Source organism: Canis aureus, chromosome 6, assembly GCF_053574225.1.
Source record: "Canis aureus isolate CA01 chromosome 6, VMU_Caureus_v.1.0, whole genome shotgun sequence".
NCBI lineage: Eukaryota > Metazoa > Chordata > Mammalia > Carnivora > Canidae > Canis > Canis aureus.
In genome coordinates, this window is record NC_135616.1 from 7561006 (window position 1) to 7574453 (window position 13448).

General features: G+C 37.1%; 1 protein-coding gene across 1 annotated transcript in view; it reads left to right on the top strand.

Moving 5' to 3' along the window:
* Positions 1–13448, top strand: part of LAMA1 (laminin subunit alpha 1) — a 156199-nt gene that overhangs the window by 54570 nt on the left and 88181 nt on the right. Inside the window, exons 5-11 of the mRNA XM_077900013.1 lie at positions 586–765; positions 3342–3431; positions 7007–7124; positions 8230–8408; positions 9104–9209; positions 11206–11366; positions 12319–12459. Coding sequence (XP_077756139.1) covers positions 586–765; positions 3342–3431; positions 7007–7124; positions 8230–8408; positions 9104–9209; positions 11206–11366; positions 12319–12459 — 975 coding nt within the window. The remainder of the gene's footprint in view (positions 1–585; positions 766–3341; positions 3432–7006; positions 7125–8229; positions 8409–9103; positions 9210–11205; positions 11367–12318; positions 12460–13448) is intronic.

Below are 13448 nucleotides of genomic sequence, written 5' to 3' on the forward strand. Positions count from 1 at the left end.
CTTGTAGTATGGATTACAGAGATCTTTAACCTAATATCTGGCTGTGTTTAAGGTATTGACAGGAGTCTCCTAATGATTGATGTTGTAACCCATACATTTCATCTTATTGATTTCTTCCTTTCTAGAAGAGCCCTTCAATTTTCTGTCTGCCATGAATCTGTAACTCTCAGATCCTCTTAAAGACAATTTTCGTATGGTTTCACCCATATGTGGAATATAAGAAATAATGAAAGGGAATGTAAGGGAATGTGGGGAACTAAGTGAGGAAAAATTAGAGAGGAAGAAAAACCATGAGAGACTCCTAACTCTGGGAAACAAAGAAATAAAATAAAATAAAATACCCTGGACACTGGGAGAAGTGGTCCCGTTAAGTTGTCTAACAATTTCTGAGATGCTGGAACTTTAAATTAACTGAAAATATTTTGTGATCATGGTGTTCACAAGTAGTAATTAACAAATGTTGGGTTTCTACAAGAATCTAGTTGTTTGGTTTGATTTTAGATAGTAAAGATTATGTCCTGAAGTTAAACAATCAGGGATATATTTTTGCCTGCTTAAAATTGACATTTGTTCATTTATCTTTAGATTCATACATCACTAATCAATGGCAGACCGAGTGCTGATGACCTTTCACCCAAGCTGTTGGAGTTTACTTCTGCACGATACATTCGCCTTCGCTTACAGCGCATTAGAACCCTCAATGCCGATCTCATGACCCTGAGCCACCGTGACCCTATAGACCTTGATCCTATTGTTACAAGACGAGTGAGTCCATGGCAGGGCTCCTGCCCATTGTGAAAAGTTTATTTTGTTTAAGGAAAGTAGATTTTTCTTTTTGGTTGGCTTTGTCCTCCTGAGTTAGCCTTTTTTTTTTTTTTTCTTATTTCATTGAAGATCATTATATATGCTTTGTTTAACATGCTACCTCTTAACTGGGGGATGGTTCTGACCTCCTACCCTCAGACCCCCTCCCCCCATCCCATAGTGACGTGACGTAGTGAATGTTGCGGTATTGCTCTTCACATTCTGGTCTGGCTCCATGTTTGATCTTCAGCAAGCATGTTGCTCTTGTTTTCACTTAAAGGGAAATGTTAAAGTCCGAGTTATAACTCATTCAAAAAACATTCAATAAGATGTACAGATTTCAAGTAAGTGTATAAGGCTTTTGTGGACACATATTTTCAAATTCCTTGGATAAACCAGGAGTGGAATTACTGAGTTAGAGGGTAGCTGTGTGTTTAGTATTTAAGAATTTGTTAAGCCTTATGGAAAGTTGTACCATTTTGCAGACCAGCAATGTGTGAGCCTGCTTTTGCATGACACACTGTCACAGATTTGGATTGTCACCCATTTTCACATCAGTCACTCTGATGTGCATATGGTGGCACCTCCTTGTGATGTTAATTTGCATTTCCCTGATGACATATGTTGATAGTTGCTTATTGGTGTCTGATTGAATATTTTTGCTCATTTTTCATTTGGATCATTTTTATCTCCTGATTACAGAACTGTAAAAGACCTTTAAAAAAAAAAAAAAAAAAGACCTTTATATATTTTGTGTACAAATCCTTTGTCAGGTATCTATGTTGCAAATATCTTCTCTGTTTGAAGCTTGCTTATTCACATTCCCATGATATTTGAGAGGTTTTAATTTTAATGAAATCCAGTATATTATTTTTTCTTTTATACTTAATGCTTTCTCTGTCCTTTCTGAAAAATACTTTTTTATTCCAGGTTTGCAAGGATGTTATCCTATGCATCTGTCTAGTAGCTTTATAGTTTTAGCTTTTACATTTATCGTCTTTCAAATTAATTTTTGTGTTTGGTGTGAGGTAGAGGTCAAGGCCTTTTGTTTCCCCATATATGCATGCAGCTGTTCCAGCACCATTTGTTGAAAGTACTTTTCTCCATAAAATTGTTTCGGTGCTTTATTGAAAATTATTTGACCTTACTATTGTCTGTTTCTATTTCCAGACTCTGATATTCCATTGATCTATTTGTCTTTATGCCAATAACAAACTTTCTTGATTGCTATAGTTTTTTGGATTGAAGTCTTGAAGTCAGGTACTATAATAAGTCCAACCTAGTTTTATCAAGATCGTTTGCTCTTCTAGGCTCATTTTGTCTCATCTCCTTATAAATTTTAGAATGGCTTTGTTAATTTCTGCTCCCCCAAAAAATCCTGCTAAGATTTTCCACTGGATAGATAGATCAGTTTGGGAAGGATTTTGGAAGATGTTTTGACGATATTGGATCACCTAATCCGTGAAGATGCTGTATGTCTCCACTTGTCTTGGTCCTCTCTAGTTCCTCTTGGGAGTGTTTTATTGTTTGTTTTTTTGGTACATCTACTTTCAATTTATTCTTAAGTGTTATATATTTTTGCTCATTAGCCTTAATAGATTGCCTTCTAAATTTTATTTTCCATTGTTCATTGCTAGTATAGTCCATTTTGTTTATTGGTTTTACATACTAGGATATTGCTGAAGTCACAGATTGTTTCTAGTATGGATTTTTTTCTTTTGTTTTTAATTTTCCCAAGTACACAATAATATCATCTATAAATAATAAGAGTTTCGTCTTACTTGCACCCTTTACGCTTTTGATTCCTTTTCTTTTGCATTATTGCACTGGCTGGCACCTCCCATAGATGTGGAATGGAAATGACGAGAGCAGATTGTAAGAGGAAAGCACTTAATCTTCACTGCTAGCTCTCAGTTTTTCATGGATTCTCTTTATTAGGGCTGAGCAGATTCTCTTCTACTGGTTTGCTGAGTTTTTTTAATGAATGGTGTTAAATTCTGTTCCATGGTTTTCGTGACTCTTGAAATAATCAAATTATTTTTTTCACCTTTATTCTATTAATAGGGTGATTGATTAACATTTACTGATTTTTGTGTGTTGTACTAACTTTTCATGTTAGGGAAAAATCCTACTCGGTCATGAGTTATTATCTTTTGTATAAAGTACTCTATTCAGTTATATAGTGCTGTACTCAAAGTAGCAATATTTTTTAGGATTATTAGTTATGGGTTTTGAATATGACTGCCTGGTATAAGGTGCAGCCAAGTTAAGAATTTCTCTTAGACAAAAAAAATAAATAAATAAATAAATAAATAAATAAAAGAATTTCTCTTAGACTTTGACTTCTGTTGATGAGCTCATTTGGGCATTTATTTTAAATCAACATAAGAATTCTTTGTGTATGAAATATAGTTTAAAATGTATAATAATTATTTTTTAGGTTACCAGTAACAACTGAACTATTTGTTGGAGAGCCCAACATTTTCTCTTAACTTAAATAGAAGAGGCCTTAATCTTTGTCACTTTCTTTTCCTTAGTATTACTATTCCATCAAAGACATTTCTGTTGGAGGAATGTGTATTTGTTATGGCCATGCTAGTAGCTGCCCATGGGATGAAACTACAAAGGTGAGTTCTACTATTTTACAGTTTATTAAAACTTTAAAATATAAGTTATAGCTACAGTGTTTGCCTTATTGTTTTTTATTCAAGGCAGATGTCAAAAGGCATAAAATCATGCTTCAAAAAGATTCTTCAGATAATTTAACTGGTTTCATTTTTTTTGAACAATTTTATTACACTTTTTTGGGAGGATATGTTTCTTTTTTCATTTTCCTAGTATGTCCAGGACAAAGCAGATTTTTTTTTCAACATGATAAGCATACTCTTTAATCTCTATCACCAATTTCACCCAGCCTCTGTACTCCACACCCCTCCCTTCTGATAACCATCAGTTTGTTACCCATAATTAAGAGTCTGTTTCTTGGTTTTTGCCTCTGTTTCTTTTCTCACCTGTGCTCATTTGTTTTGTTTCTTAAATTCTACATAGGAGTGAGAACATATGGTATTTTGCCTTTCTTTGGCTGACTTATTTCAGTTGGCATTATACTCTCTAGCTCTATCCATGTGGCAAATGGCAAGATTTCATTCCTTTTATGGCTGAATAATATTCCATTCTATGTATACATACCACTTCTTCTTTATTTATTCATCTATTGATGGACATTTGGGCTGCTTCCATAGTTCGGCTATTGTAAATAGTGGTGCAATAAACATAGGATGCATGTACCCCTTTGAATTAGCATTTCTGTATTTATTGGGTAAATACCCAGTAGCACAATTGCTGGATCAGGGTCAGTTCTATTTTTAACTTTTCGAGGACCCTCCATACTCTTTTCCATAGTGATTGCACCAGTTTACATTCTCACCGACAGTACAAGAGGGTTGGTCCCCCTTTCTCCACATCCTCACCAATACTTGTTGTTTCTTGGATTGTTGATTTTAGGCATTGACAGGTAAGGGGTGATATCTCATTGTAGTTTTGATTTACATTTCCCTGTTGATGAGTGATGTTGAGCATCTTTTTACGTATTTATTAGCCACCTAGATGTCTTGTTTGGAAAAATATCTATTCATTTCTTCTGCCCATTTTTTAATTGGATTATTTGTTTTTTGGGGTGTTGAATTGTAGCAGTTCTTTACATATTTTGGATACCAGCTCTTTATTGGATATGTCATCTGCAAATGTCTTCTCCCATTAAATAGGTTACTTTTATTTTAGTTGATTGTTTCCTTTGCTATGCAGAAACTTTTTATTTTGACGTAGTCCTAGTAGTTTATTTTTGCTTTTATTTCTCTTACCTTGGGAGATGTATCTTGAAAAATGTTGCTGTGGTCTATGTCAGAGAAATTACTGCCTGTGCTCTCTTCAAAGATTTTTATGGTTTTAGGCCTCACATTGGGTCTTTAATCCCTTTTGAGTTTTATTTTTGCGTATGGTAAAAAAAAAAAAAAAGTGGTCCAGTTTCATTCTTTTGCATGTAACTGATCAATTTTTCCAACACCATTTGTTTTTTTTTAATAAATATACATTTTTTATTTTTTTTTTAAATTTTTATCTATTTATGATAGTCACACACAGAGAGAGAGAGAGGCAGAGGGAGAAGCAGGCTCCATGCACCGGGAGCCCGATGTGGGATTCGATCCCAGATCTCCAGGATCGCGCCCTGGGCCAAAGGCAGGCGCCAAACCGCTGCGCCACCCAGGGATCCCTCCAAAACCATTTGTTGAAGATGCTGTCTTTTTCTCATTGTATGTTCATTCCTCCTTTGTCAAAGATTAATTGACCATATAATTGTGGGTTTATTTCTTGGTTTTCTGTTCTATTCCATTGATCTATGTGTCTATTTTTCTGCCAGTACATACTGCTTTAATTACTATCGCTTTGTAATATAACTTAAAATCTGGAATTGTGGTATCTCCAGTTTTGTATTTTCAACATTGCTTTGGCTATTTGAGATTTTTTAATTTTTAATTTTTATTTAATTAATTAATTAATTAATTAATTTTTTATGATAGTCACACAGAGAGAGAGAGAGAGAGAGAGAGAGAGAGAGGCAGAGACACAGGCAGAGGGAGAAGCAGGCTCCATGCACCGGGAGCCCGATGTGGAACTCGATCCTGGGTCTCCAGGATCGCGCCCTGGGCCAAAGGCAGGCGCCAAACCGCTGCACCACCCAGGGATCCCCTATTTGAGATCTTTTATGGTTCCATACACATTATAGGATTGTTTGTTCTAATTCTGTGAAAATGCTGTTGGTATTTTGACAGGAATTGCATTAAATCTGTAGATTACTTCGGATAGTATAGACATTTTAACAACATTCGTTCTTCCAATCCATGGGCATGGAATTTTTTTTCCATTTCTTTGTGTCATCTCGAATTGCTTTCATCAGTGTTTTATTGTTTTCAGAGTACATTTCTTTTACCTCTTTGGTAACATTTACTCCTGGTTGTTTTATTGTTTTTGGTGTAATTGTAAATGCAATTGCTTTCTTAATTTTCCTTCCTGTTGCTTCATTATTAGTATATAGCAATGCAACAGGTTTATGTACATTAATTTTGTATCCTGCAACTTTACAGAATTCATTTATAAGTTCTACTAAATTTTTGGTAGAGTTGTTAGGGTTTTCCATATATAGTAATATGTCATCTGCGCATAGTGAAAACTTTACTATTTCTTCCTTAGAAATTAGGATACCTTTTATTTCTTTTCTTATTTTTTGTTTGGAAGATATAGTTCTAATCAAGCATTTACTATATGAATTCTTTGTGGTAAAATATAGGTAACATAAAATTTACCATTTTAACCATTTTCAAGTATACAATTCAGTGGCCTGTTGAATTATGAAGCTCTTTTCTCTGTAACAACCGTAAAGCAAAAACCATGCAGTTATAAATTATGCTTATGTATTTTTTAAAATAATTATTCATCTCCTCCCATTTTCTCCATCTTCCATGTTTGTGGTACTAAATCATTAGAAATTCAAGTTTACTCGTTTTAGCATAATACTAAGTGAATGATATGACACTGTCTCCTCTTAAACAACTTAAATGAAGTGACTTGTTATCTCCCCCAACCAGTCTTTTGATTTTCTGACTCTTGAATAGGATTACCTCTTTCGAGGCTGAAAACTAGGAAGATCAAGGAAATTATTAATAGGAACGTATAAACCCTTTTTGAAAAAAGATTTTCTTTCTTTGAGATAGAGGGAAAGATAGTAGAGAGGGAGAGGGAGAGGGAGAAGCAGGCTCCCTGCCCAACAGGGAGCCTGAAGTGGCACTCAATCCCAGGACCATAGGATCATGACCTGAGCCAAAGGCAGACACTCAACAGACTGAACCACCCAAGCACCCCCAGGAGCTTATAAACCCTTAATATCAGTGTATCTTATTTTGAAAACTTTTTGTTCATGAACCCACTTTATTTTTAGTTTTGTTTTATTCCTCCTCACTTCTGTTTATAACCAGGTCACGTGTATATATTTTTCTCTAAAAAGTAATGCCAATATGTTTTGATATAACCATATGTGCTCAGTTGTACCATCGTGCTAGATATGTGACTTGATAAGTTCTTTTAAAAATAAAGTTAAAAAAATATACAGGTTAATTTCCAGATGCAATTTTGTATTCCCTATATCTAGAAACTACAGTGTCAGTGTGAACATAACACCTGTGGAGAGAGCTGCAGTAGGTGTTGTCCGGGGTACCACCAGCAGCCCTGGCGGCCTGGCACTGTTTCTGCTGGCAACACGTGTGAAAGTAGGTCCATTGAGAATGGAAGAATGTAGTTCTTTTCCTTTTTAATATGTTTTATGATGGCTTAACATTGTGATTAGTATGTAACTTGTTTTCTTAGATAGTCAAATAGTTCCTTATTACCTTAATACAGTTTAAAGTATTAAGGCCCACATGCATCTTTAGGGATTTGCTAATTTACCTATGGTTCTTCTTCCCATATGTTAATTTATTCTTTATTAACTTGGATTTAATTTTTAAGTAGGCAATATATTCCCACAATTCCAACATCTACCAATATGTAAAAATATGTAGTAAAAAGTATTGTTTCCATTTTTTCTCCATCCTTTCCACTTTTTACTATTTCTTACTATATTCTTCCTGAAATTTTTATGCAAATGAAGCATATATCAACATATTCCTTCCCCCAACATAATTTGTACATAGAACCTGCCATGCTATGCATGCCATTCTATACATTGCTTTATATTTAACAATATGTTTTGAAGTTTTTCCTCTTTTAGCAATATGAATTGCTAGTCTTATTATTTTATTTTATTATTTTAATTCCAGTATAATTAACACTCAGTGTTATGTTAGTTTTGAGTCTACAATATAGTAATTCAACAATCTATACATTACTCAATGTTCGTCATGATAAGTGTGCTCTTCATCCCCTTCACCAATTTTACCCACCCCCCACAAGACTCCTGTCTGGTAACCACCAGTTTGTTCTCTATTGAAATGCTGTTTTTTGAAAACAGTACTACTGAATTCCATTAAATAGATGCAGTATAATTAAAATAGCTACCTATCCATGGATAGTTTGGTCGTTACCTATTTTTTGTTAACAAACAGTGGTGCAATGAATAAGCCTTTATGTTCCTAAGTGCAGGTACTTTTGCAGGATTATGATCCTAGAAGATAGGTTGAGGGGTCAAATGGGTATGCATGTTCATAATTTTGATGGCTACTCCCAATTGTCCTCCATAAGATTGCCCATATCCTATTAAAATTACTTATTCTGGGATTTTAATTGAATTTATGGTCATAGAAACATATTTAGGGAGGGAAAGCTTTTCTTTATGTAAGACATAATATATTAATTGATATGTTAAAATTCTCCTAGAATGTAATTGTCACAATAAAGCCCAAGACTGTTACTATGATGAAAGTGTTGCAAATCAGAGGAGAAGTTTGAATACTGCTGGACAGTTCCGAGGAGGAGGGGTTTGCATCAATTGCCTGCAGAACACCGTGGGAATTAATTGTGAAACCTGTATTGATGGATACTATAGACCACACAAGGTAAGAGCGTTTCTTCACCATGGCTGAATTTCATTGCCTTTTTAAGGTGGAAAAGAGACCACCAATAGTCAACTTCAGTATTGGAAACTTGTTTCCTTTTGTGATTATTTCCTTTTCTATTCTTATTCTGCTAATAGCATCCTTCAGATACCTGTTTCCTACTCTTTCTGTCCTGTTTTCTTGCTCAGAGTAGGATGTTCACTTGTTATTTAACTTGGATTTGGGGCCCAGCTGGCTGTGTAATCTTGGTTTTGTAATACTAACTGTGAATGTGAAGAGTCAGCCAAAAACTACTGCAGCTGTATCTTGCCTGTAGGAAGTGCTCAGTCCATCCTCGGTTGACCTAATATGTAGTTATCACCTGGTTCTCTGCAGTGGTCTGGTCTAGGTGATGCTCCTTTTATATGGCTGTGAGAAATAGTGGAGTGAGGGGAGCCATGTAGCAGCGGTTGTAGGAAAGGATGTCACTCTGCTAATGATACCAGCTGCTGTCCTATCAAAAAATGTTTGGGGCTTTCTGTCTTGAACTCACACTATTTTCCTGAGACCTATACTCCCTGGGTATACAAAATCATGATAATAGTCACATCCTCAGTGAAAAAACCAATACCGTGTCATTGGTATTATTGTTGATATTATTCCTAATATTGCTATTAACTCTAGTAAGATAATTCAGGACAAAATCTGCCTTTCAGGTGTCTCCTTATGAGGACAACCCTTGTCGTCCCTGTGACTGTGACCCTTTCGGGTCTCTCAGTTCTGTCTGTATTAAAGATGAGCTCCAATCTGGCTTGCACAAAGGTAGGTATTTGATTCGTTTCTGTGCTTGATTTTTTTTTTTTTTTTGGTTGAAGATCTGTACCTGGTGGAACTATCACCATTGGATAGAAATTAGGTGATTTGATTCTTTTGTTTACACAATACCTACCAAACAATATTATGTGTCAGGCAATTTTTTAGGACCCAGGAATATGCACTTGAACAAGATGATCAAAATTCCTGCTCACAGGCAGACACTCAACAAACAAGTATATGCCTAATGTAACTCTGGGTAGGGATGAGTGCTATGGGCATGCAGCACAATTAGGAATCATGATTGGAGGGAGATGGGGTGTAAAGAGGGCAATGTTGTAGTGATGAAATGACATTTGAGCAGATAATTGAACATTCAAGGAGAGAAGAAATAAGGTTCAGTTTAGAGCCATAAGGGGGAACACAGTAAATAGCAATTCCTCTATTTAGCTCTTAGAAGACACTCACAAGGCTTTTACATACGTCATCTCACAAAGCAAACAAATTCTCCTGCTAACTTTGTAAATGTCAGTGTTCTTTCTGTTTCGAAAACTGGCAAGACTTGCAAATGCCAGAATCTCCTGAAAAGGTTGCATCTGTTCAGAGACTTCTGTGACCTCATCTAATTTTCTGTCACTAGCAGTTAAAATGGATATTGATCAGCAGGGAAGGATGTGCCAACTGTGGGGCAATGCGGAGGGTAATTTACAGAATCGAATTAATTCTTACACGTGACTGGTAATGGGATGCTAATGATAATAAGGATGATGTTGATTGTAGCGACAATTACTCTTGATTGGGTTCATTTTAAAAAATATATCATTTAAAAAATGTATCCTTTTAAACGTTCAACCATAGCAGATAGAAATTATTTAACACATTTTATAGGCAAGGAAATGGTAGCTCAGAGCAGTTAAGAAACTTGGCTGAAGTTCCACAACTAGAAAGTTTCAGGGTTGGCAGTAAAATCAGAGATAGTACTCATTGCCCTTTACTATTTCCCTTGTGCTTTTAAAAAAAAGAAAACAGCTTTATTTTGTGATACTTCACTACCACACAATTTACCTATGATGTATGATTCAGTAGCTTTTTTTTTTTTTTTTTTTGGTATTTTTGTGGGTGTAACCATCAACACAGCCTACTATTAGACCATTTTCACCACCCCATAAAGAAACCCCTTCCCCATTGATAATCACTCTCTACTTCCCTCCACACCCTCCACCCCAGCCCTAGGCAACCACTGATCTACTTTCTCTCCAAAGACTTGCTTATTCTGGGCATTTCCTATAAACAGAACTATACAATGTATGGCCTTTTGAGACTGGCTTCTTTTTCTTAGTGTCATGTTTCAAAGTTTATCCATTCTGTAGCCTCTACTGGTCCTTCAGTCTCTCTCTCTCTCTCTCTCTTTTTTTTTTTTTCTGAATACAACTCTATCATATGTATATGCCACATGTGATATGGCCATTCATCAGTTGAGTATTTCATTCGTTTCCACTTTTTGGTTATCGTGAATAATGCTGCTACTAACATTCCTGTGTACCTTTTTTGTGGATGTATGTTTTCATTGTGCTTAGGTTAATGGTTAGGAGTGAAATTGCTGAGTCACAGAATAACTCTATGCTTCATATTTTGAAGAAGTGCCAAACTGTTTTCCAAAGTCGCTGCACCATCTGAGAGTCCCATCAGCCTCTGTTTTTCATCTCCATTTTCTTTTTTTTAACCAAGGGTCAACAAATTGTGGGCCATGTGCCATATGTGGCATACCACCGCACCGCTTGTTTTTGTAAATAAAGTTTTATTGGAACAGAGCTGTGCCCATCTGTTTATGTATCATGTAAGGCTGCTCTCAAGCAGTTATGGCAAAAGTAAGTAATTGCAACAGAGATTCTTTGGCAACAAACTTGAACTAGTTTCGTCTCTGGCCCTTTACAGAAATAGTTTGCCAACCCCGGCTTTAACGTTTTACCCTCCTTTTGGGCCACTGCCATCCTTTTCTTTGCAGGGAAGCAGCCAGGTCAATGTCCATGCAAGGAAGGCTATGCAGGAGAAAAATGTGATCGCTGCCAATTTGGTTACAAGGCTTATCCAGCCTGCATCCGCTGTGAGTGTAGTCGGGCTGGGAGTGTGAACGAGGACCCGTGCTCAGAGCCTTGTCTCTGTAAGGTAGGTGTGGGGGTTAAAAATGACCCTGCGTTTCCTTTGAGGTGTCCTGAGAAAGGAACACATTCCATAGGTTCAAGGATCAGGTCTCGAGCAAAGCAGCAGGTTGAAATGGAACCCTGCTTTCCCGCACCTTCCTAAGACCCATAATGTTATGTCGCGGTCTATGTCCTTGGCTTTAAATGGGCACCCTGTTTGCCTTTTTTGGTGCCTTCTGGGCAATGGCCAAATATTCCAGAGTTATTTCTGTGACTCCCCAGATGAAACTGAATACTGCATTTCTTAGGCCTGGGCCATTATCTCTTCTCTGACATTCTGTTCCAGCTTTGTGTTTAGGGGAGAACCAGCTAAGTATTAGATTTGTAAAAATATTATTTAAAGGAAGATATGTTATTTTGGATTTCTCTTAAAAAGGAATTGGACAATGATGTAAAACACAGTAATTTGGGTCCAGGGAGGTGGCGTTTTTTGCCATCTGATATTAATATCCATCTTCCCACAATAACCATAATTTGTAAGACTTCCCATTATATCTGATATGTTTCTCCCCATGTAAGCAGAGTCTTAAGCACATGTCATAAGTGGCTGAAAATAATCTTGAGCATTTATTAAGGAGACAATTATATAGCTCTCCTCAGGTTTTTAGATTCTTGGAAGATCAGCAAAAATGGAAAATCTAAAACAAAGCATACAAAAAAAGTTATTTCACTATAATGACCAAGCTCTAGGATCCTGACCCTCATTCTTGACTACAAAACTAGGTGGTAATAATTTCAAAATATCTATTCTGGAAATAATGACTTCATGAGGCTTTACATTTACTTTGAGCATCTGTTTATTCACGTATTTGTCTGGATCACCAAACACCTTTCTTATTGATGTCATGTTACTATCACTTGCTTCTATCTACCTGGACACATTGGTTTCAAAGCTAATCTTTCTCTCTTATGTGCAGGAAAATGTTGAGGGAGACAATTGTGACCTCTGCAAGCCAGGATTCTATAACTTGAAGGAGAGAAACCCTGAGGGCTGCTCAGAGTGCTTCTGCTTTGGTGTTTCTGATGTCTGTGTCAGCCTTTCTTGGTCCCTCAGTCAGGTGAGGGTACCTTCCCTGAGCCCGGATTTGGGATGTGTGGCACCTCAAATGAGCTCTCTGGGGGTTGTGTTCTAAAGCATGGGGGCTGCATTTCCCTGTACCACCACCCCCGGCCATTTGGAATGATGACGACATGGATCAGAGGCAGCCTGCCACCAAAGTGTCATAAAAGTTTCTTTCTTGGTCATGTGTTTGTTCCCACATACATTTCCCAATCCAAACAATAGATGTAGAATGTGTAGTGTTTAAATTTCTTCTGTGGGGAAATGCATCTAGTTGTAGGGCCAGATGTGAGATCTGGGACCCACTGCTCTGCCCTGGTCTCAGGCCAGGAAGCACATCAGGACATGAGGCCATGCAGAATGTTCTAGCTCAGAGAATCTGGTTAGGGTAAGAACAACAGCAAAGGACACAGGAATTATGAGGGCAGGCAGGATATCCTCAGTGGTTCTGGGGATGGGGAGTCCTAGGGGGATGCCAAATGGTGCCTGGGGAGGACAGTGTGATGGCTGGAGGTCAGGGAGGACCGCAGGGCACAGGGCTCATCCACAACCACCTGGCCTCCCCAATGCCATCTCAGAAGAGCTGTATTCAGGGTAGAGGGGGTGTTAGTCCCTGACTCCATTTCCCTCCCTCCCTCCCTCACTGGCAGGTTGGTGAGGAGTGGGAGCAACACGGAGGGAGGGAGTGGGAATCCCCATCAGTACCTGAGAATGAATGTGAGTCCCTGTGGACACCATGCTGGGTGATGGCTTGTCATCTCTTTGTAGCTGACAAATTAGGAGGATAGGATCTGGAGGTTATTTTCATACACTTTTCAGCTTTTTGGTGAAAAGCAGGAAGCAATGATGAAAAAAAATCAGAGTTAGCAAAAGACGTTTTGTTCAATGCACTTATTAAGGTCTTTGCTATTTTTTTTTTATCTAAAAAATATATATCCATGGCCTTTGACAGTTTTGCTCACCTACTTGCTTATAAGTGATCTGGGG